Source organism: Hyalella azteca, unplaced genomic scaffold, assembly GCF_000764305.2.
Source record: "Hyalella azteca isolate HAZT.00-mixed unplaced genomic scaffold, Hazt_2.0.2 contig4856, whole genome shotgun sequence".
NCBI classification, from domain to species: domain Eukaryota; kingdom Metazoa; phylum Arthropoda; class Malacostraca; order Amphipoda; family Hyalellidae; genus Hyalella; species Hyalella azteca.
The window spans coordinates 39,228-64,924 of NW_025935067.1; the positions used below are offsets into that span (position 1 = coordinate 39,228).

At 41.4% G+C, this 25,697-nt stretch overlaps 1 protein-coding gene across 1 annotated transcript; it reads right to left on the reverse strand.

Annotated features, from left to right (window-relative positions):
- Nucleotides 1-388: 388 nt before the first annotated feature.
- Nucleotides 389-25,697, reverse strand: LOC108666402. The gene is made up of 29 exons (XM_047880177.1): nt 25,263-25,697; nt 24,051-24,188; nt 23,605-23,832; nt 22,941-23,047; nt 22,131-22,339; nt 21,008-21,247; nt 20,239-20,364; nt 19,271-20,055; nt 18,895-19,030; nt 18,114-18,306; nt 12,915-13,207; nt 11,687-12,521; nt 11,317-11,456; nt 10,885-11,057; nt 10,532-10,704; nt 10,012-10,096; nt 9,273-9,505; nt 7,824-8,395; nt 7,260-7,409; nt 6,411-6,656; nt 5,671-6,011; nt 5,145-5,281; nt 4,521-4,703; nt 3,938-4,125; nt 3,390-3,547; nt 2,691-2,850; nt 2,073-2,191; nt 1,359-1,494; nt 389-1,016 (listed from the first exon to the last, which is right to left on the reverse strand). Exons 1-29 carry the CDS (start codon nt 25,424-25,426, stop codon nt 924-926), a joined length of 6,741 nt encoding a protein of 2,246 aa, XP_047736133.1. The 5' UTR covers nt 25,427-25,697; the 3' UTR covers nt 389-923.

Below are 25,697 nucleotides of genomic sequence, written 5' to 3' on the forward strand. Positions count from 1 at the left end.
AAAAATCACAGACAGTTTTGCATAGCAGCTTAAAAGAATTAATTTGTAACAACATTATTAACGTACAATAAAATTACCCCTCCTTAGCCCTGCAGTGGTCGCGTGCAAAAACTTTCCAGATTGGTCGCCTTTTCGGGCGGTTTAGTTACGGCCTAATTTAGTAGGCGTGGATTACATACGGTATGTAATCCACGCGTCCACAGCAGGGTTAATCTATGTCATTTTTGCAGACCTTTTTATAAAAAAATTTTTAATACCGAATAAAATCAGATTAAGTTAAAAAAATAAAAGACATATTAATTAGTTTGTTCAGGGCACAAACTTTCATTCATAAAAGATGAGTAAAAAACCGACTAACGGAGAATGGTAAATGCAACAGCAACGGTAAGAAAGTTGTCAAGCATTTTTACGACCTCAAATGATCTACTCACACATTTATTGCAATGCTGTAGAATATAAATAACTAATATTAATACCAATACCGAACGATAGTATGAATAAACTAGTAACTTCTCAGAAGCCGACGTAAATCTCACCAAAAGTTAAGGACTGAACTGCAAACAATGTAATAATTTTGCAGAAGTTTATAGTTATAATTCAGTACTACTAGGCATTAGCTGGACGTCACGAGGTAAAATTTTAGATCCAAGGTAATTCTTCAAACTAAAAAGAAACGTCGAGATTTTGTAAGCCGTTAGCCGAGATACAAATGTCCCTAACAAATTTTTAGAAAATTGAACTGTCAGCATAACAGGGCATAAACTTGAAGTGAAGAGGAAGTGACCAATTAGAATTCAACCAAGATGTCAAAAAGACATACCAAGAACAATGAAATTGCATCAAGATACATAATACTGGATTAATTTTCAAAGAGAGAGGAGATACGAATAATTTAACACATTTTGTAAGAGATAAACAAGCCGCTATGACGAGTTTTCGAAGGCAGTATTGTAGGCGTAGTAATTCTGAACTCCAGAATACAGAGGCAACGAGTAGCTGTCTTCGTCAAGCTCCACCTGAGAATCAAAATTGAAAAATATAAAATTTACTTGCTGATACTATTAATAGATAGACATTAGACCAAGTCAGAGTAGAACGGGAATAAGTTGAAGGGAAATGAAAATTTCTTGTCAATAGATGCAAAGGTTGAGAAAAATTTCCTTTAAAGTAGCGAATGCGTTTCTTTACTCAAGATAAAGGCCATAACAGAAAGCAAGTCTAAAAAGAAAGTTAAAAACAATGACAAAAATAATAAAAAAAATAATACATTGTCATCAGCCAGGACAAACACGCGAGCCAAAGTGCTTTAACAATTTGGACAAAGACTCACCCATTTCCCTGAGTGCTTGGTCATGTACCTTGACAAAAGGATGGTGCAGGAGCGATGACGCCGTGGCGCGCTCCTGAGGGTCGTGGACGAAGCACCGGCTGAGGAAGTCGTGTCCTTCCTTGGACAGCGACGGCGGGTACGCGGGGCTTTGGCCCATGCCAACCCTAGGGGAGAGGTAAGCGTCAAGACTGTTGTTTCATGGATAAATAAACATGGATTTTAAATAAATAAATCAACATGGATTTAATAGTCGTCAAGACCGGTTTTTGCATGGATAGCGAGTCAACACTCAACCTTTTGTAGACGGGTATACAAACCGTCACCGATGCTATTCGTTTATAAAGTCATGGTAACTAGAGGTACGTACCATAAGTAAATATAAAAGGCTACCATTCATCTTTGTTTACATCGTGCTTTTCGTACATTCAAGAAATAGTAACAGGAGTTCCAGTCGGACTGGTGAATATTACAGTCAGTAAGTCTTTTGTCGACGAATATATTGACGCAGGTCAATGCAATTTATACCCTTTTAATCCGGAATTAAAATAACGGAATTTAATAAAGTTAAAACAGAAAACGCTCGTGAAATTATTAGGTATATAAATTTCCTGCAAAATAAACACAACGCCTGCAAAGATTCAACAGGATAACAAGATCACACAAAACCTGCGTAGTAATCTCAATTGAATATTAAAATAAAAGTAATAATAATACTTAAATGATTTATAAATATTAATCTGACTTGAACATGATCTGCGCGCTGTTGTTGAGCTCCGGCCAGGGGCGCTTGGCGGTGCACATCTCAATGATGACGCACGCCAGCGACCACACGTCTGCTGCCCGCCCGTACCCTCCCTGGGACTGAGCGACAATCAATAATAATCTTCGCTTATATCATAACGCACATATATCCAGTATTTCTACAGATCTGAAGGTGCATTGGACATTCAATCTTACTTACTATTATATATCGCATCTAGAAATAATTCAACTCGAATAAACAAAAGTGAATTTAACTCAACCGAATTTTCTGGAAACTCTTACTATTTATAAATGAAGTAAACATTTTCTTGGTGAATTGCAAGCTAAAAAAACTACATATAGGTACAGAAATCGACTATAACTATAAGGTATGAATGGCAAGTTGAATCAATCATTACTCTAATATATGAATTAAATAGAACTGCAGGTATGAATTGCAAGCTGAATAAATCATACATCTTAATTAGAAATTTATTAAAAATAGCATGCTGAATGCATCATGCATCTAAAATTTATATCAACGAAATTTCATATATAAATTACAAAGTAAATAAATCGTACATATAAGACATAAATTATTCAAAACAGCAGCAGGTACCTGGAATATTTCGGGCGCCATGAAGGCGTGGGTGCCAACTATTCCACCGAGTTCGCCCACTTCCGTTCGGTCACCGCGCAGCCGCACGGCGCATCCAAAGTCTCCCAACTTAAGATTGTGGCTGTCTTGTGTTAAGAAAATGTTCGCTCCTTTGATATCCCTGTAAACCATTAACATTTATAATACCATTGTGAAAAGTAGCTATTCATGTAAACCATCCCCATTTACAATACAATTATAATATAGTGAATAATAAAAAATACATTAGAATATCTCAAGATAATTTAATATGTAATCGTTATTCAAGAGAACCCATTGGCAGGGAGATAGCAAATGCTCGCTGTGAAGGTGCCCTCGAATAATGATAAGATGAAAAAATAAAACAATAACATTCAAATATCAGGCAATCATTCGAGCTATCATAATCATTTAAGAGACCGATTAGCATGATGGCATCAAAGCTACCTGTGTTTGACCTCCCGGAATTGCGAGGCAGATATGTCATTACTTAAGAGACCGCAGTGGCAGGATATCAAATGCCTCCTGTGGATGACTCCACGGTCGTGAAGAGTATACATATTATTGTCTAAGATACCCTATCGACAGAATATCATGTGCAACCTGTGAATGACTCCCCGGTCGTGAAGAGTATACATATTATTGTCTAAGATACCCTATCAACAGAATATCCTGTGCAACCTGTGGATGACTCCCCGGTCGTGCAGGGCGGCTACCCCGTCCAGGAGCTGCCTCGTGTAGCGGCGCACCATCTCCTCCGGCAGTCCCACCTCCGTGCTGTAGCTCAGGTGTTCCAGCGTGCCTTCCTCGCAGTACTCCATGAAGAAAAGTAACTCGTCCTGAAAAAAAACACTCTCATTAATAAACATTACTCAATATAAAAATGTATTTATTAAACAGTGCCCAATATGATAACAGAAGCTCTGTTAATCCTTAAATATTACTGAATATGACTCACAAACAAGTTTACCTGTTTTATATAATTGCTGCAGTCGAGTGAAAAAGTTATCCATTTACTTGTATACTCAAGACTAGTGTCATTGCAACGGTGAAATCAGTCTCAAATATAGAACGAATTTTTATTATTCAGACTATACTATATAATACTATATATTCAAGACTGGTGTAATTATTGCAAATGACGCGGATTGAATGGAATTAAAACCTAGTTTGTGCAAAATGAGGATAGTATCAAGATCCCAGAACTGTTCCAGGAAATTAGGAATTACCTCGAGTATTTCCATGCCGTAATACTTGACGAGATTAGGATGGCTGAAGCCCTCGAGTATGCGAAGCTCCTCGACCATCTTGGCGACGAGTTTCCTGTCAGTGTGTGACACAGGCTGCACTTTAACTGCCAGCAGTTCTCCTGTGCTGTTGTTAACGGCTGTGTACACCTTGCCAAACTGCCCCGAGCCTAAAGGAAAAATATTAGGAGATTATCTTTGGAAAAACATAATACCGAGGAGCGCAGAAATCCAAATAAATATTAGAAAAATTCCTTATACATTTGACTACAAGCATTTCGCCCTTATGAGCTAAAATGGTAGGAGGTGAAGATTCAGTACTAAGGATTCCAAGATTCAGTACTAAAGGCCCAAGTATGCCAATTACTTCTCGATTAAATGAATTACAAATTTCGGATATGAAATTATCCGCAATAAATAATTAATAACAAGACCGCCTATAAAAGGAGTAGGTATCACAACAAAACAAAAATAACCTGTCAATCGTATAGAACTTTTATAAAAACCTATTACACGGACACAATATCCTCCCCTTTAAATACAGTGTCAATTGATTTAAATTCACCGATTTTGAAGCCCCGATGCCAAGAGAAGCCAATCGTCTTGGATCGTGTTTGGGGCGACAAGTCCAATGCATGTGACGGAGGAAGCGAGACAACTTGACCCACAGCCTTGCTCTGCTGTCGCTTTTGCTGAAGCTCTTGCTCCAGACGTACGACAGCGTTGCGCACTCGTGCCATACCTCGGCCTGGTGATCAAGTTTAAAGGAACTCATTCATTTGTATAAAAGAACTACCAAGGCAAGTTTGATATAGATCTATCAACGTCAGACTACTACTCAGTATTTTGACATTAGAATAAGCCTTATTAGGCTTTTATGTAGTACAGCATTGTGATTAATCATGAAGTAAAACACTGCGTTCAACAAAAATTCAATTATTTTTTTTTAAATTACATTTCAATCCCATGCTGAGTAACTCTTAACGCATTTGACACTAATTTTAGATACATTGATACTTAAATGAATTAATGGAACATATTCAAATGCTTCCTCTGACTCGCCACATGTAATTAATTGACAGTAAAATACTAAAATTCTATTGTTCATTAGATTATAGGCATTACCGTTGACCGATTGTATTTGTTTAATACAGTAAAAAAATTCTAGTACTTATTACCGCTGACCGACCTGACTGAGCTCGTGACCACTGCACCGCCGCAGACGATGCTGTAGTAAAATCAGGACCCAGACGAGAGTCGATGTACGGCATCCACGTGGACGGCGAGTCGCTCGCGCTTCGGGTGCTCGCAGAAGATGACGTAGATCTGTGGCGCAAACTAACTTTTAGCAACCATATTTGCTCACTTAGTAAAACGCAATAAACTGTATAAAAAGCAATGAAGATTTTTCGAGCTTAAAGGTAGGAAACACAAATTCTGATGCGATATGAAATTTCAGAGAGTTAAAACTTATATCTCAAAATGTTGACCGAATCTTGGCTACTAGCTTTGGCCGCGTACCAGGAGCAACAGGAGTTATAAACTGGTTATAGTGCTATCCTGCCCTAAATTTTTATTAGATTGCCAACTAAATTTTCTAATTTGAGCAGTCAGATATCGTAAAGAAGGAACACATGAAGTGCAAAAACACAAACAAGGGATAAGTCAGCTCATTGAAACGAGCAATAATTAATGTATATTAAATGAAGCAGGACCTGAAAGGCCTTCTTGTGGCATTGGGCGTGATAGGAGCAGAAGAAGGCAGGGAAGCCTCAGGCTTCGCGACCCCCACCACGTGATGGTAACACTCCTGCACTTCGTTCAGGAAGGACTGCGCCGCATGCTTGTGGACGTGACGCAGGTTCTGGGGACTGCACGAATACAACAAAAAGTCCAGCCCATTGGCAGACCAGCGAGGACGGGACCCATTGCCAGGAGGGTAGTGCTGCTGGCAGAATTTGATCCAGGACTGTGAGAAGGAGACGAGATGCGACACAATACGAGTCTGCTCGCTGGCATTGCTGCTGCTGAAGAGGCGGCATACGTCACGGTGGTACTGCAACATCAGCACGTTTGGCGGTAACATCACAGTGGTAATATGTCATACATATTTATTATCATACAGTTAGACCATAATTGCAACGCTGGTAATAAAATTATTGTTAATTTATATTTATCAAATGGTACCTCGAGTTGAGTGAGAACAAATTACTATTAAGAGAATTAGAGATGCAATAACATTGAAAAATTGAAAATTTTCTGAAGCATAACTCATTTAATTTCTTAGATAATGTCCAAAACGTCGACAGCGATTCCATGATATAGTTTTAAAAAATAGCCACATTATAGAGAGACACACGTGAAAAAAATAGCCACATTATAGAGAGACACACGTGAAAAACGAATAGCATGAAATCTCATGTACATTAACCCCCATTTGAAGTACACATCACACCTCAAAACCGAAGGAGTAAAGTTGCTGCAGTACGTCTCGAGTGATGCCGGAGCTTGTAGCAGAGGCGGGGGAGTGCGGGCTGGGAGTATCATGGGCAGCACCAGGCTCGCTAGAAGCTTGCTTGGCTCTGAAGGACGCGGTAGCGTCTGTAGTGGCCTCTTCTCCAAGGTTGCCTTCGAGATGCAAGAGTTGAGCGACGACTGTCACACACTTGCCTAACCGCCCGCACACCTCCAAACACACAGCCTGTGGGAGAATACAGATACTAAATTGATATTCTCCAGGTGCGTAGGAAAAAAACACGAATTACACGAATAAGACCTTTTCAAACATGAGGTCTATCAACCGCTCATGAAAGAACAAAGTTTCAAGTTCACTGCTTAAAAAATGTTCCGTTTTGGGCTTTAGGTTTGAATACACTGCTAAATAAGCTAGTCTAGCTAAACAAAATACGCGAGAAGTAAAATACATCTTGAATTTCATGGCAATATTATTGTCGAATATTTACTAATCTCTTTACAGAAAACGGAAGATGGTTGCAGTGAAAAAGTGGACAGTTTAAGTTTGATTGTTCGAGGATTCAGCATGTCACAATGCAAACTGAACTGGGACGACTGATAGTGGATATAGCGGAAAAAGCGAGCAGCTTTTGGCACATACACTCATGTTGGAAGCCATATCTAGGATGTCAATGTAGGATTTCAAGACGAGGAAAATACAGCGGATAGCTTTACAGTGAGAGGTTCTATAACTTTGCTATCGCTGGAAATCTAACATTAAAAAAGTATATATTGAATTATGCGCGTAACAGAAAATAAATATTGCTGAGAATTAAGTCAAAAAACAAACTTTAAGCGCAGCAAGAGCAGCATTGACGGCAGCGTGGGGCACAGAACGCTCGTGGAGAGGGAGCAGCAGCTGCGAGGGTAGCACCGAGCTCAGGTAGCCCAGCACGGTGCCTACAGACGAGCTGCTGCTAATGGCCACAGCATCGCATGTCTGCCATATAACAATCATTTTAGGGAGAGAAATAGTTAAGCTTTATCACTAAATATTATGCACACGTTTGATAATGAGGGCAAATATAAAATTGATGACATTTATAAAATTGAGAACCATTTACAGGATGGCAACATATAAAAGCTCAGCTACTTGCATTAAAGATTTCCAGCAGGGACACGATGTATGCAATACTGGTGGCTTTGCCAGATTATTGCTTGATTGTTGGGATGCACTTTTATAGTGCCAAAATAAAGAAGAAAACGATTTACTGCGTGGCAGTAAAACAAAGTTGAATTCCCGGCTCATCTAAATGTGAAAACATTCCTTGCATATTTCTAATGGACAAAGAAGAAATAAAAACAACGAAATTTATCGAAGGGGAAAAACTGAGTGGACAAAATGCGTTCAAACCTGAAGAGAGGAAAGTGCAATGGTGGCAGCAGCCGTGGGCTGGAGTCGCACGACAGGGCCTCTCCAGGGGAGCTTGCGGGAAAACTTCTTGGCGGCACCGACGCCGGCGTGAGATTCAGCACAGGACTCGGATGGCACTGACACTTGTATGCTAGAAGAGTCACACGGACAAGGAACAGCAAGAGGCGGGGAGGAACTGTTATTGAAATCAGCAGGGAAGAACGCCGCATGAGTTGTTGGTGCGGCAGACGTGGCAGTAGAAACACTCCCTTCACTGGGCATCCATGCATCAAGTCTAAGCAGGATGAGGTACGCCAGTTTGTTGTTATCAGACGAGGAACTAAAACTGTTACGAGGCACGAGTGTAGCGGAAGGAAAGGGTCCTGTACCATTTGTCTGCATCACAGGCGGTGGGACGACGAGGAGGGGCTTCGTCTGTGATGACGGCGACGTCAGTAGCAGCGACGGTACAGGAGGCTGCTCGGCCACGTTTGCGTTCATGCGGTGCTCGTCTGGCAGCGGCGTGAGGCTCAGAAGTACCATGATGGAGTCCAAATCTTGTGCCAGATGACCTGTGTAAAACAGGTAATTCGTTCAATAAAAATTCGGTTCAATAACGTTTCAGATTTTACAACCTAGCGGTGTCAATAACGTTTCAGAATTGCCCAATCTAGCGTTATGATATTCAAAACAAGCATATGGAGTCCGCATCTTGTGACGGAATGGAATAAGTAAAAACAGAATAATTGGTATCTTCGAAAACGTGACGGTATTTACCAACTTGACGGCGTGGGATTCAAAATAAGCAAATTAAGTTCACATATATATTGCGACATGTTAACTGCGCAAATTTTGAGTCGAAGTATTTTCAGTAACAAGACGGAATAAACCTTCTAATTAACCTTTTTATAAAATATATAACATCCCTCTAGTACACAAACCCGTATAAACAACATCACTAGCATAATCATCACTAGTATAATCTCGCACAAGAATAATGATCTAGTTTTGAACAAGAAACACGGAGCTAAGCGACATAAAAAGCACATAAATTTTGTAATTTAAAGCATTTCAAATTAAATGAGAAAAAGAATTTTACTCCAGTAGTTATCATTCCGAACTCAGGCGTCAAACAGAAATTTAGTAAAAGAGAGACACAATAAAAAATGTCAAATCTGAATAGTTTACTTCTTGACGCTCAAACTTACAAGTGACGATATTTAAAAAAAGTACGGTACTAAGTTTTGACGAGTTAATGAGTTGAGAAATTGATTTAATAGAAATCAAATACAATAACGTTCTAAATTTAGTGACAAACCAATATATTTATTTTGAAAGCAGCGTAAAAATCAATTACTGTAAAGAGAATTTCTGTAAATTATATCTACTCGTATAAAATCATTCATAAATTTCAGGAAATCTCGGGCCTAAAGTCCAAGCGTAACACACCAGGCGCGAAGACTGCATATCTTGGGTCGATGCGGTCAAGTCTGACGTGCCCCGTGCAGCGCAGTGCCTGCAGGAGGCGCTGAAGGGAGGCGCTCGAGTGCCGTTTGTACTGCACAGCGACCTCGAGCTGATGCTTGAGGGTGCGGGCCAGAGCGAGGGCGCGGCCCATACGACGTCGGCTCCCCGACACTACCGAGTGCAAGCGACGGATTTCAATGCGCGACAGTTCCCGTCTGCGGACAAGATCCGGTAAGTAACACCGTAGTACAGAACGTTGCACATAATAACTTAGCGCATTAAGGTTTGACCGTCTGCGTACAAGATTCGGTAAGAAACACCTTGACAAGAGTAAGAACTTTGTACATAAAAGTTTGACCGTCTGCGTACAAGATACGGTAAGTAACACCTTGACAAAGGTAAGAACGTTACACATTACTTAAGTAAGAGTTGACTGAGTAAGAATATTTAGCAAGAACGTTGCTGGAGAGCTTGAATAACTTGATAGGAGTGTCTGAACAAGTGGAGAAGCGAGTCTGAATAAATTGAAAAGGTAAAACCAAAATGACTTCAACGGATTTATTATGTTAAAACTTTCTTATTTGATGCACAAAAATGCACGTGTCTGGAAAACGCAAAGGAAATTTCGTTTTATACAATAGTTCACTTAAATGAATGAAAGTAGTCTGGATACAGTACAGAGGAAAATTAAATGAAAGTTTACAATAGATATTTATCTCACTTGCAATTAGGACGGAAAGACTCTTGCGTAGTTGCGGAAGATAGAGAACTCATCACAGACGAAATATCGCCACTCAATTGCCCCCCTGAAAAATAAGCAACAAAGTGAATTTATATAAAAACACCTCCACACATCAGAAACACTATCAGACATGTAAATATCAAAAGTAAATTCAAATTGCAAAAGAGGACATCAGTAAAAATTACATCTTATTGAGATATCGCCAAAGCTTTGAGATCCTTTCTCTAGGAGAAAGTCAGAGGGGTACGGTAAGTAAATTTCTGAATTCGGTCTCCAGCTCGTCAAAATCGAAGGCAAAATTATTGTGTTTAAATTATTGCACTTCATTAAATACGAATATCTTTGTCACAAATTTCAACAAACTCCCATTATTCATTTAAAAGTTGAAACAACGTTCAATTATTCCAATCACATAACACAAAGGATCGTGGTGATAATAATTACAGTTTTATAAAGAATAATTTTTGGATAAGGAGATAAAAACACAACTGCAACTTACGTTCCGATGATTTAAAATGATTGGAACAGAGGATCGGTTGGAAAACTTGACAATTCAACAATAAATTTTTCAACATATTTCCATGCAATTTAATTGATGCTGCAAATGCAAGCTCGTCTATGCCGCTGCTGAGGCTGTCCCAGGCCTCCTTCACCAGCAACTCCGCCAGATTACTGAGAATAACAAATTTTTAACGCCATTCCTCTCATTATTTCAGTAGTTAGTTTTCTCTAGTATCTTTCATAGTCGTTAACTATAAACCAACGTAACAGAACCTATAAAATAGACTGTAAATATTCTTACGGTAAGTTTCCAAATCCAAAAGACAAAGAGAACCTGGGAACTTGACTGACCAGAAGCGAGTGGCGGCGAGTGTGTAAGCGTGCAACACCTGCGGGCAGATGCTGCACACAAACTGCCACTCATGCAGCAGACCACTCGTGTTATCCTCGGCACTGGAAGCATTCAGCAAGAAGTTGCTGCCACCGGAGACCGGGATGTAGAGATCCAGCCAGTCAAGATACACCTGCGACAGAGTCATGAAATCAATTATGTTACTGTAAAAATATAGAAAGTTTAACATAAAACCCAATAAAATTTTTTAAACACTTAGCAGGAATCAGTACGTAGAATCAACTTGATTTTATAACACTTTGTTCACAGAAACGAAACCACCCGGTCTATATAAACATATCAACATGTGGACCCTGATCTAGAAACAAGGATCTGGCCCAATTGTACATGCGGATATAACAAGTGAACCCACACTACTCCATACACGACACCTTCAGGAGCGTTTCTATGTTGAAGTCAAGGTCTTCCAAAAGGTTCGTCTGGCGCCGGCTGAGTTCCTTGCGAAGAGCTTGCAGCGTTTGCACCGCGGTCGTAGGGCCTCCATTTTCACCGCCTCTACCAGTACTGTAACCTGTTCCGTCAGATATTATACTAATAAGAAATAACCGGCGAAATCGTCAATTTTTGGGGCTTGCTGACAAAGTCATATATAAATGTTTGAGTGACAGTCACTTTGAACCTGGTTAAAATGTCAGAGGTGTTTGTTTCTTACGGTAATATTTTAGAACGAATTTCAAAATTTTTCTAAGGACAAATAACTGAAAGCTTCAAAATTGATCAGTTTAAAGTTTAAACACTTGCCTGCCGATGATGAACGTTCACTTGACTCGGGAGATGTCAGGGCGACCCCTTCGTCAGTAGAATTGAGATCCACATTCTTGACAGTATCTGAGTGCAAGTTTGTGAACCTAGTATCAGTATCCAGGAAATTAGAAGAGAGGTCATCGTTAAGCCGCGTCACTGGAACCGTGGGAGAGACCGAGTCTTGCAAGTACGTTGTCGAAGGAGGGATATTTACGAAGTCGCCATGTCCGGCTTGCAACTGCTGCTCATGTTCATGGGAGCAAAGACCGAGATCAATGTCATAACCTTCACCTGAAAGCCGTCTGGTGGCCAGTTGTTGGGCTGTCGAAGGATAGCCACTTAAAAAAATATGTCCAGAAGCTTCCTGTGCAGCCAAGGGGGCAAGGGGCGATAAAAGAGGGGGAGCCTGTATCGATGGTGGAGATGATTGATCAGAGGATCCACCCTGAGGATAAGCATGTACGAGGTTAGGGCGTGCAGACGTATGTGACAAGGTCACGTGTGCAGATGAACGCATAGGAGACGCGGGAGCGGAGAACGATGTCAGGACAGAGCCATCAGGGACACCGAGATGTCGCGAAGAGCTGCTGCCACTGACGTGACGCGGAAAACCAGGACCTCCAGGTGTAGGAGCGCTTTCTCGGCGCTGCGCTTCACCTGCACCACGACCTGTAGAAGCCGTGCTGATGCTCGACGAGCGGTACTGACTTGCTGTCGAGACACGGCGTCTTTTGAGAGAGCTCAGATGCTGCGCCATGGCTCCACTCCAGCGCAGGAAGCGACGCCGAACAGTCACTGCAAGTCTCAAGCCCTCACGACACTCGCGCACAAGCTAACGCAAAACATTATATACACTGAATTATTTCAAGAGAGTATGAAGCGAAGAGCGGCTAAGTGAACAGTTTAAGAAATCCTATTAGAAACGAAAACCATAATCAGGTTAAGCTGATTTTTTGGAAAGTGAGTGATTGTGACATTCGAAAAAGTAAAGGGCACAAAAATTTCGAAGATTCAGATAATGAGTGCACATTACAGTAATCATCATCCAAGGTTTTGGGGAAATTCAATTTTGAATTTATTTGTCTCATAATTAGCAGAGCAAAACTTGCAGAAGATCAATTGATCCTACTTCAAATTTCTGCATTGAATGGATATTAACATACCAAACTATTTTCCAGAAAAGCACAAAATCAACATAAATATATTCTGCGTGCTGTGTCTATACCTGACGTATGCTGAGCTGCGAAGGCTGCTTGGGCATTTGACTGAGTCTAAGTCTGAGACACTCGCACACGAGCAGCACAGGAACTGAAGACAGGAACCAGAAGAGGCTTGCAACCCCAGGGAGCCCCATCAGCCACATGCGCCCACTCCAGCTACACGTCAAGAAATTCCGCGCACCACAGTCAGGAGGACAACTTCTCGCAGCGTTTGGTTTGGAGGTGCTACCATTTGGGCTGTCGTTACCGCGCTCACTAGTACGGTTTCCCGTAGCGTTGCTTCTCTGATTCTCTCCATCTGCACAGAAAGCTTAACTTTTAATGCTGATTTTGTATTTTGATCAAAATGTTCGACGCCTTGCTGAAAGCACATATACTGTGTTTACTGCGTGTGAGGCATCTGGCCGCTAGCAGTCTGTAGGGATGCCTAGAAGGGAAGTAGGAAACTCAGCTCAAATGTCGATCTATCCAACTACAAACAAATTTATGGACTATCAGCTGTTACAAGTAGTAGGTAGTATTATAAGTTTTGCCAGCGCTTCAGATAGCTATCTATTTCGCACCGGTTACGCTGGTTACGTCCACGCTATCTGATCTCTTAATTTTTCCAGGCTTGCAGCTTATACGACTAACGATGGAAACGACTAACGCGATCATTTTCATTTAGGCACAAGGGTTGGGAGGGAAATTCTTTGTTCACGGAGCGAAGGTCTGCTGCGGCATCATGCACAAACTCCAGTATCAAGGAAGTGGGGCTCGATCTGGGTGATGGGCTAGGTGTAAATGCAGTTTCGCGCCACATGGCCGACAGGCGGTGCCATCATGGGATCATATGCTATATCTCTGGAAGTGGGTTGCATTCTATCAAATATCGCGTAAAGTTGTCGGTTCTGAAGTTGCTTCGCTGGTCCTCCCTTGGCATTCTGAGGAACGTCTCGTCATGGTGAAGAGATGATGTGTTGGGGTAAAAGTTTTGTCGGATGACGCTGTGGCTAGCACACTCCGCTAAGACATGCAGTGCAGTCAAGGGCACCAGGCAGTCGTCTCAGTAGGGCATAGGGCAGCGCTTAATCAAGTAGCCGTGGGTGAGGCGCGTACGACCATTCCTCAGTCTACATAGCGTTACCTCCATCTGTAGGGATCTCTGGTACGATGAGCTACATGATGATATGCTGTCCTTGAATTTCCTCAGTTTATCGTCTCTCGTGTTCAGCCACAGCTCGCGCAATATATGGCTAACGCTAGCCGTGATGTGGGAGTGGTGGTCGTCGCATAGCACGTCCTCCCTGTAAATGGCCACGTCCGACAAAGCAGCGCCCGCCGCCGCTTCATCCGCCCTGTCGTTGCCACGTACCCCCACGTTCCTGGGAGATAGCAAATGCTTACTGTTCTCCCCGCCTCCGCCAGGCGTACAAGTCCAGACACAATTGCCTCGGCGACACGATGCAGGCAGCTGTATATTCTCAGGACTTGCACTACACTTTTAGAATCAATAGTAAATTGATGCGTTGGAACTCAGTCGTCTTGATATTGTGGTCGGTCGCACACCCCAATGCGCCATCTGATTTTGAGCCGTCAGAGTATATATGCGTCGAGTTTGCATGCTTTGTCATTGCGTGGTCCAAGAAAAGGGTTTTCACCGTGTTTGCCTGTAAGGCTGGCTTCAGTAGGAAGTTTTCATCCGGACAGAAGGTGCTGATGGGGATTCGGCCCGTGGGAATGTCCTCGAACGTGACGGGCAAAACCCACATCTGTTGGAACTGTGCTGCTATAAAGAGTGCTCCATGGTCTGCAGATGATGAGATGTGTTTAGAAGGTATACCGTATGTCGGAAATACGAGTAGTTAAAAATTGCTCAATGGTTCTCCCGCGTTGGTCGTTTCCATCGTTTCCTCAAGCCGCGTGTTTGCCGTTAAAGTCAGCGACTACGAGGAAGGGTCTGGGGAGTTGTTTCGAGATCTCTCTCACATCTTCAGCAGTCAGCGGATGGCCAGGTGGAATATACCGTAAATGTTGCATACCGTGTGCTTTCTATTGTTTATGTTCGTTTGGACAATCATTGCCTGGATAGGGGGATTTATAGCCAGCCTGATGCTGTGAGCATCACGCCTCAGTCTCACCAAGATCAAAAGGGCTGACGCAGGTCTGGGGTTGGTGGGTCCGAAGAAGTTTCTATATAGTAGTTCTGCGGTGGGGTCGGGGTGAAGTTTCCCACCATCGTTTTCTGTATGCAAACACAGATTGGCTGCCTCTTCTGTAACATGGCCCTGAGATCGCCATACTTACGGCGGTTTCCCAGGTTCTTCCATTGTATGATCGTGACGGCTATAAGTACTTGGCGAGTTTTATCCAGGCATCCTCGCGCGATGGAGGAGTTTTAGGCTTTATTGATGTGGATGTGGGGACAGTGGGGCGTTCTGGGAGTCGATTCCTCCCATCCTTCTCGCAGCACGCGGGCATCTCCACCATGGGGAGAGGAGGAGCAGGAGCAAGCTGGAAGTGTGGCCATTTATATAGAATTTCACTGCCGAGTTCTGGTACGTGGGTAACCTGTTCCAGCTAGCGCACTCTGTAGGCCACGTCAGTGCTTTACACTTTATCTCTGCGATGTTCACCCTCGGCGCAGCAGTCTCCGCTTTAGTGGCGCTGTCTTTGGAGATGTGGTTTCGGTATTTTCGCTTTTGACATTTCGTTCGAGACGGAGGTGTTGCTCTGCATCGGTTTCCTCGTTGTGTAGCTTGTGAGTTCTTTCAGTGGGGATTTAGGTGCAGTATTTGGGAAAGTGTCAAATTTGTACGTGGGTTTATCACGATGCTCTGTGGCAGCAGCTTCGGGTTTTTGACTCGGGTTCTCAGTATTTTTAGCGCATGTCTGGGTAGCTTAATCGCAATTATTTACCATAGGCACTGCTGGTCTTGAAATCTCCTTTCGCTATGGCGATTCAATATTTGGGGTTATAGTTTGTCGGGTTGCTTCGGTAAAGGTCATCCGTGTGTTGACGTATCGGCTCTTCACCATTCGCTCGGCTTCCCCGTATCTTATGCGTTCTTTTGTTTGAGTGGCTATTATTTCTTCTTCCATTCAGTAAATGGGACATGTGTTGGAGCTAGCACGATGTGGTTTTTTCGTGATTGGCACAATTTGACTGGGTATATGTTGATTTTAAGCTCAGTTGACACAAATGGCAGTGGGCTGGCGGCATGACATTGTCCCATGGCCATTTGAAGCATGGGCGAGGCCTCGGGACGTAAAGCCACACTTGGCAGCGCGTCCAGCCAACAGCAACATGTGACGGAAGTTGGCAGCAATTGAAGGTAAAAAAAATACACTGGGGTGGGCACGAGTACATTATGTTCTTTTCTCCTAATACGATAAACGACCGTGACTCTGTATTTTCTCGATTCTGTCACAAAATCTTCGTCTGTATAGTTCGGGCGATTAGGGAAACAGATCGTGCCGCGGGTCTCATTGAGCTTCCCATGGGCGGCAGTTGTAACCGGAACATTGGCTAAAGTCTATATGGTCGTTATGGCTTTGCTCTATTGGTAGTTTGCGACCTCAAGAAAAAGCGCTCGTTTCCTGGTCTCAATGATCTCAGTTGGTTTGCCTTTTAGAGTTCTTCGTATTTCTCAGTTGGCCCTTATAACATCGATACCAGAGAGGTAACGGCCGTCATTAGCTGAAATTGTGAAGAACTTTATCTGTTGTTTGGGCGTTTGTAAAGAGGGTTCATTCGGATTTTCCAAGATACTGGGTCTACGGGGTGAGCGAATATTCGTTCATCTGGCCCTCGGTCCTCATTTCACGTTTCCATGATATTCTTGGTTTCGGTCAGGTTCATATGCTTCCATAGTCAGCTCTTGTTGTTTATCAGTCCGCAGATTCTTCCGGCCTGTGACAGTCGAGGTCAGCAGCTCTGCCGTTTCGGCGGTTGGAGAGGTCCATGGTAGAGAGCTGGGTCGTTGCCGGAAAATTAGCTATGAGAGGCGCATCATTGGAAGAGTTCATTTCAGTTTTCACAAACTTGCGCTTTCGTCTGATACGCTGAGCAGGCACCCAAGTTAATGTCTCCAACAAGGGGATCCCTGCTGTCGGACACACACAGTCCCGACGGGACCACTCATACGCTCAGATTTAGCTTTGGTCATTCTGGTCCTAGCAGGTTATGCGCTTGACTAAAGTTGCAAGACGGGCGCCACTCCATCTGCGCGGCATTTAAGCAGGAGTCTCTCAGCTGACCCTCATCATTAGTGACTATTGAAGCTGGCGGGTCGTTCTATATCCCCGGCAGGGTCCATTACAGAACCAGGCCGTTTTGCCATTTCGGTTAGTCTGGCCGAGTGGCTCCACTCGAGACCGCACAGCCTCGGGTCTCATCAAGACACGCAAGCCGCCCCCCCCCCCGACAAAGACGAGATGGCACTGGGGGGATCAGCTGTTACATAGCGCATTCAATATACAGCCGTTGCAACTATCGAAGAAGCACAAGTTAATTAGCGAGTCAGTCTTTTTTAGTTGACGTTCAGTAAAGGCAAAGTGAATTATAAGCTAGTGAGACAGATAGTAGAGCAGGCAGAGTGAACTCAAGTAGAACCTTTCTGTGAGGTTAGCAGGACACGGCTCACTTGCCGAATCACAGCCACCTGAACTCGCGCAACCTCATTGCTACTGAAGTGAGAGTGTATAAAGATACCTACATATCAGAGTTCAAAACTCAGGTACATATCTAAACGAAAAAAAATGCATATAGGTTGATGAATGAACCCTGCCTATAGTCCTAACAAACTTTAGAGGCGCGCGCGATTGTGCCGACTATATAGGACTGGAGAGCACTTAATCAGCCGCATGTCTGCTTCGGCTCAGGGTTTAAAAATCAGCAGCTGGGCAGCTTGCAAGCTCGGTATGACTTACCTCGGCAGAGTATTTTCATACTCTAAGGCCACTATCAAGTCGGAAAAGAGATTCTGACCAAAAATTGATCTCGATCGGGTGGCCGAGCAGAATAACTTTGCGCCGAGTGTAGTGACTATTCGGCCGAAGCCTAGGCAGCCCCCGAATTTTGTTACGACAGTTGGACAATGTACATATATGAACCGTGCATAATAAACGATTTTTACCGTTCATAATTTCTTTTTCTGAGTGTGCAACACGAGCGTTGCAAAGCCTCAGAACATTTTATGATAACATTAGAAAAAAGTACATGCCTGCCGCAGCTTTGACACGATGATCGCCAGTAGAAAGAGCCTCGAATTCAGCGGTGAGAGGCGCCATGGGTACAACCCCATCCTGAGGCAGCACCGTGTTCACATCAGCGACATCAACAGAGCTCCGAACATCTTCTGTGAACTGCATGACTCGTCGCAGTTCAGCGCAGTACTCCAGCAAGAAACGATCAGTCTGTGAACCACAAAAAATTATTTCACACACTTCGATATCCATATTTCCCAGCACCTACTGTGTTTGGCCTCAAGTGTCAAATCGAGGCCTCTCTGGCACGAAGCCAAGCAATGACAATAAGAAACAATCTTTTATAGTTTCCTTATTTTCACTAACAAAGAAGAGTGATCTCAAAGTGATGCACATATAACAAAACAAAAGTACTAAGATCAGTTTAATAGTATATTTAACCAGAATTCAAGAGCAAATGAAAAGCACAAACTTTCGAATTTTGTTTTGACAACTGTTGCATACAGAAAAAGGAGTGAACAACATATCTCGTAGGAGGTATGTTGTTCACTCATTGTTCAAAGATCAAAATACCTTCGGAGTCCAGCTCCACCGTCAGTTTGACTATCCATTAAAACGTGGTATAGGGAAAAGCAAAAATTCAAGAAAAGGAACAATTTTTCACTGTTCTCTATACCACGTTTCACTTCATTGTTGAACCGATGATGGAGCTAAACTCCGAAACGTTTTCTTCTGTAAAGATTTAGTGAATTTTTGTGCTTTTTAGCTTTAAAATTCACATACATTCAAAGAACATACATGGAGTGGATGCAAGTGTTCAGGTTCATCCTCCATAAGACAGACCGTGCGCGCCATCACGTCACGTATCACCTCCACGATTTTCTCAAAAGTTTTATGAAGACCTTTGCTGTGCATGCATTTCTCGACGTATTTCCTGTACAAAATCACGTGTTCGTCAGATGTAACTTCAGCACGTGATTTTCCGTTGATAAGAAAACCGAAACATTCCAGTGAAATATGTAATGCTGAAAGATAGTACATTAGAAACTATACGAAGAAACTATACGAATCTAAAAATAACGATATAGTATAACTAATATCATCATAAATAATCCACAATCAATTTCTATGATGAGTAACAATAATTTAAACAGATTACATGTGAGCAAATTACCTATAAGGGTTGGATGCCAGAAAAAGAGTACTTGAGCTTTTCTTGAGCCCTCCGCTGTCAACTGGAGCCTCAGCAGACAGCAGGCTACTGTTGCTGTCACTTCGTCCGGCATCAGCATAGCGATCACGTTTATCATCCTTAATATCCGGGTCTTCTTCGCCCTCATCACTACTGGTACTTCCCTCCACGGCGAAACGTACTTCGTTCTGTGCCTTCTCACCCGCAATTTTGTTGGAAATTTCTGAGTCGTCAGCATGGTTAATTATCAGTTTAATGGGGGAGCATACAGAGGTAACCACATTCTTGTGACCGTCTTGGTCAAACGATGAGCTATCCATTGTGGTATCGCGATTTGTGATCTCATCTTCACTCGAGAAAGTTCTCTGAGTGGTACTATTGGACGAAGAAAGGATTTCACTTACAGGACGAAACGTAGGCCACGGGATAACGGATTTTGCAATATGTTGCAGACGGTTTCCGAGAAGTGCGATGGTCTGCCTCAAATGTATGGTCGTGTTATACCATAAACTTAATGCACGACATCGAGTTGTGAACTCAGGCCCACCCCACGCAGGGTAGAGAATAATTATCTTAGCAGTGGAGGGGAACAGCGCCTCTACTTGCTCGATCTGACTCATGAGGTTCGACACCTGTCGGAGAGCTTTGTCTTGGTGGTCACGGCAGGAACTGCACCAGATGGACAGGCAGCTTGAGGGGCACGTGGTGTCGGTGTATGACTTGACGGGGATACTGAAGTTCAGGACTGCATCTATTATTGTGTTAACCTGTCAAATGCAAAGAACATGAGTTCGTTCGACTTACAAAACAGAGAAACGTGTTGTAAATTGTTATTCTTATATAATCTTTGTGATACAATTTGCATCGCAGCATTTATCGTCAACAGAATTCTTTAGCAAATATAGATCAAAATCGTAGCTTATTCAATGATCAGAAAAATTGATGAGAACCTTATCTCTCTGGGCGAAGAGGAGGTTGTCGTATGTGTAGCAGTCGAGCTGAGCATGCCAGGCTTGCAGTTCTAGCCATAACGTCTCGCTGGCCTCTTGCTGATACAACATCTCCTCGTGGCTGAACTGCTCATAACGATAAACGTCTTAAATACTAATAAATATCAGTTACAATGAAGATATAGTTAGGCAGTAGCTGCAATGAAGCATTACATTAAATTTACTAGTAACATTGAAACATAGAAAGGAATGAAAGGTCAAATAGAATAGAACATCAATTTTAATTGACGAAGAATCAGCCATAATGGAACATCGAATATAATGAAACTAATGTTGCCAAAAAACATTGAATGGAATGAAGTATCAGTACTGAAGAAAATTCTGAAGAAGTGAAGATTGTATTGCAATGTAGTGACGCTCAAGCTCAAAGAAGAGAACCTGAGGTAAAACAGCGTCACGCTTTGCTACCAATTTGAAAGAAGCAATTCAGTATAAGTTTGGTAATTAGAACTTATAAAAAATTTTGAAATATATTGATTTTTCAAGTGAAGTTAAAGAGGCAAAACTTTAGCCCAGAACACAATCAACTTTCCCTCTTCTCCGGCTGATAACTAAGAAATGTTGCTTATTTTCATTGGTTGTTTTCGAGTCATATCCAATGTTGAAAACCTATCTCTTTCTTAGAAAACTAATAGAAAACCCAAGCACACAATATATTACACACAATTACAGAAAATAGAAAGAAAGCACAGGGCTAAGTATTGCTAACCTTCCTCCCTCCTCCTGTAGGAGACGTGGCTGCAGCATCAGGACCACCAGCATTGGTACGACGTAGCAATGAGCTGACGTGAGCGTACTGCGCCATGCAGTCCTGGGGCAGCGGTGGCGACTCTAGCGTCGGCGACGGCGGCACCGGCAGCAGAGGCGACGGAGGAGGCACGCATGATGGCGCTGGTTCACTCAAGCGACGACTGCTTACGCTCAAATAGCGGCATCGATGGCCGGTTTGCTGGGCAATCAAACCAATTCAGTTAATGATATCAATTATGGGTTGCTGGGCAATCAAACCAATTCAGTTAATGATATCAGTTCCGGGTTGCTGGGCAATCAAACCAATTCAGTTAATGATATCAATTATGGGTTGCTGGGCAATCAAACCAATTCAGTTAATGATATCAGTTCCGGGTTGCTGGGTAATCAAACCAATTCAGTTAATGACATCAGTTCCGGGTTGCTGGGCAATCAAACCAATTCAGTTAATGATATCAGTTCCGGGTTGCTGGGCAATCAAACCAATCAGGTTCAGGTTTTCTGAGTAACTATATCACGGTCAGTAGTTTGAGAACTACAAATGGCTGTGAAAAATCTAGTTGAAATGGGCGGCAGGTCAACATGGCCCAATGAAATCAGGAAATCAGACCCTACTACTACTTCAACTAAATCATCTCGGTCAATGACATTTAAGTGAGTGTATTATCGCGGTATGAAACAGTGGGGGGTAATTAAATTATTGAGGTAACAGGATTTATGAGAGCTATGATAGTTGATATGACAGGAGCTAACATATGCAGAATAATTTTGCAGCCGTATTTATATTCACATGTCACACATTTAAAGCAGTGCAACCATTAAAAGACTGATTCCTAAATAAGAATTAATACTGTAGTTACTCACTACATTAAATAACATAAGAACTACACAAAATTTGTCACGTTGAAAAATCCCCTTCAGTTAAGTAGTCCCCATGAAGCATGAACAAAATAATTTTTGGACAGTTATCAAGCCTTTAAATCAGCTGTATAATTTTAATTAAAAAATTGCGCGCAGTTCCCAACATTACAAATTATTTCAACATAATATTCAAGTCTCTGTTTTCCACTCCATAAACAAACCTTGGGAAGGCGCTTGAGCTGTGGAAGGCTTTCACAGCGCAATACCACGCCTGAAGATGTTGCTGGGGAGTGAGGGGGAGGCGATGCAGGGTGCTCACACGGTGGGGAGAGAGGAGCTTCATGGAGCTGCTGGTCTGCTGACTTGGCTCCACGGTCCTTCTCTCTGTGTCTGGTGCGCTCCCTTTGCTGAGTGGAGCGCACCTGCTGAGCTGTGCATGGAAGAGGAGTTTAGTTATATTTTTGAGAAAGAATGAAGCAAGCTGCATGATAAGAAAAAATTAGCTGCTGATATGCATGATAAGAAAAAATTAGTGGCTGATATGCATGATAAGAAAAAATTAGTGGCTGATATGCATGATAAGAAAAAATTAGTGGCTGATATGCATGATAAGAAAAAATTAGCGCCTGATTTGCATGATAAGAAGAAATTAGCTGCTGATATGCATAGAAAAAATTAGCGGCTGATATGCATGATAAGAAAAAATTAGCTGCTGATATGCATGATAAGAAGAAATTAGCTGCTGATATGCATGACAAGAAGAAATTAGCTGCTGATATGCATGACAAGAAGAAATTAGCTGCTGATATGCATGACAAGAAGAAATTAGCTGCTGATATGCATGATAAGAAAAAAATTTGCTGCTGAATATTATCCTGACAATTGTATTCTAAGAAAAATTTAGAGAATCATGAAATGCAAATTTAAACTTGATAATTTTGCAGCTGACCAAGTCAGTTTCATGATTTTAAAAATGATCTTATACTTGGTGAAATCTGCATAAACTCTGGGCAGTCAATTACCCAACTCACCGGTAGCCAGGGTGTTGCTGGTGCTGGGTTGGAGAGGCAGGGAGGTGAACTTAAGGACCTCATCTTTCTTTCTCCTGGGGGGCCTCAGAGGGGCTGTTGTTGAGCGTCTGGGCAGAGTACACTAACTTGAGATTATTGTTAGCGCATTTTCTCATTTATGGAAAAAATTCACTATTGTGCTGGCAATGTCCGTCCGTCTGTCCGTCTGTCCGTCCGACAGTGACCTCAAGTTTTTGTCGACGAGAAAATGTGCTCTCTGTCACTCACTGCAGTGAGTACTGAGTTATATTGTTTCAATTATTGCTTAATGATCATACATCTGTCAACTGTTTCATGATGATTTATTCAATGAATTTTAGCATTTTACCATATTTATGTTTAAGATGCAATTACTTATACTGAATGAGATTCAAGTTAGTCAATGAATGATCAAATAAAAATTTAACAACAAATGGCTTGCATGACACCTGGCAAATGGACTATTATGTATTTAAATTAGATGGAAAAGATTAGGACTGAAAAAGATGAAATAAGTGAGTCTTCTGTACTGAGTGAGTTTCTTCTGTACAGTAAACTACAAATAAAAATGTAATTTTCAGAATTTAATTGCAAGCATTCAAGTGTTTATCAATTTGGCATTTGAGTAGGTATATGTAAATTATACCTTGTTTGTAAATTGTCAAACTTTTTTCGGTTCCTTGAAGCTGCAGTATGTTTGACAGGGAAGCCAGTTCTGGGCACTGGAGGTGACTGTCCAAAGTATTCATCACTGTAATCTGCCTGCTCTTCTTCAATTGCCCAGCCATCATCATCATTTTCAAGGATAGCAAGATTTTGATCACTTTTAGTGGGGCTACATCTTGACCAGTCATTCAGACGTGACCAAGATTCACTGCAGAAGGGAGAGCTCAATAAAAAATTAGGAATTTATTAAAATTTTGTACTTCATCACTGAAGGAAATTTAAAAACTAATAAGAATAATAACATTCAAGTTGTTTGCTCAAAGTACTGTATAATTGGATTAATCATCAAGTGAAATTTTAAAGCAGTTCAGGATTTTTCCCAAAGCATACGGTATGCTACAAATAAACTATCTGCAAATATCCTACCTTTCAGCCACACCAACAGGATTGGCATCAATCACATTGACAGAAGCTGACAAATTGTCTTCATGAAGAGAGGACTGCCTCAAATATTCCTGTAACTCAGCTGCCTCCTGGTCACTTAAGCTGCTTTCACTGCTGTTGCTGGTGAGAAAAGGTTCTTTATTGAAATTTCTTTTCAACAGCATGATCATGCTATCTAAAATGGATAAATGTTTTTACAGTTACAACATTATGTGGTTAGTCATGATACATACGGTAACCTGTCTCTAAATGTGAATGAAAAAATGTGAATGGATCACTGACTCTTGCATTTCAAAATTAAATGGCCTAACTATTCATTATATAGATATATGTAATAATCAAATAATAATGTGTAGTACAAGTATGATTAATAACTGAAGTTTAATCATGGTAGTGCCAGAATAAATAGAATGAATGAGTTTACATGAATAAGTATGTGTAAATTAATGGCTCAAACTTCTGAAATGAATGAATCTACATGAATTACATGTAAATATATCATTGAGGACATTATGTTTGACTTACAAATGAAAGTTCAATAACTCAACAGTAATATTAAATAAAATTTAGAAAATGACAATTTGAATGACAGAGAGGTCTCTCATTAGTCAGAGGTTCCTCATTACAATGTGCAGATAGAAATAATCATATTTGCTTCTTTGATTAGAACAGATGGTTGAGAAACTTGAAAAGTTTAAAAAATTTCATGTATTTATGAACTCCTACCATCAATTGATTAGACCCAATTGTTTTAATTCAACTCTTTGAAAGGAAATACAGAATGTCTCCATGAGGTAGATCATTTTAAAGTGAAATAGTTCAAACAAAAGTCAAACAATTTAAAAACAAAGAAAATTCCACCTAAGTTCACTGGATGCTTATATAAAATGTTTCAAAGTTCAGCTTTAACTTCAGTTCAAAGATTCTAAAATGCAGATAAAATTGAAAGTCATGAAACCGAAATTAAAACCTATATTCACAATAAAAGACAAAACCCAAGACAAGAACTGCAAAACCTATCTACTCACACGTTCCCAGTTTCTTTACATGTGTGAACATTAGTGAAATTTTCTCTGCCTTTAAATTTCTAGTTAATTTTCAACTCAAGCAAACAAGTGACATTAATACTTGTTGAAAAACAAAAATCATGCTGGTAATATTGAGGAGAGTTAAGCATGCATGAGATGCACTCACTTATCCATTTGAGTATTGGTTAGTGCAGGTTGACTCTGAAAACCAGTTTTAGGTGTTGTAACTTCAGTCAATTCTGAGTCAGACAGCAGATCTTCTGGGACGGGAATGCCTAACCTGTCAATCCAAGTCTTAGGTTCTTCAGCACCAAGATTTTTATTGGCCATTTTGATACCTTGGTCTGGATAAATTTTCACTCATACAAGCAGAAAAACTGGTATGAATTGGTTGAATTGAATACTCATCGGTTAATCTAGTGTCCTTAAATTAAGGCAGTGCAGGGCCTTGTAACTAACAAAAATACAATTTTCTTAAAATTTTGTAAGTTATTTTTTTGTATTATTTCCTGCATTGAAATAAATACAGTAGCCTTCCATTTTTGTCCAAGTTTGCCAAATAGACTGGTTTCTATAATCCATAGCTAATGAATTAAAGTAA

What these genes read in the sequence shown, in the direction of transcription:
- LOC108666402 (XM_047880177.1), bottom strand. Translation starts at nt 25,426, where the DNA reads ATGGCCAATAAAAATCTTGGTGCTGAAGAACCTAAGACTTGGATTGAC. An exon ending in TTTGACAATTTACAAACAAG is followed by an intron (nt 23,048 to 23,604) that starts GTATAATTTACA and finishes TACTCTGCCCAG; the next exon opens with ACGCTCAACAACAGCCCCTC. An exon ending in TGCACCATCCTTTTGTCAAG is followed by an intron (nt 1,017 to 1,358) that starts GTACATGACCAA and finishes TTTGATTCTCAG; the next exon opens with GTGGAGCTTGACGAAGACAG.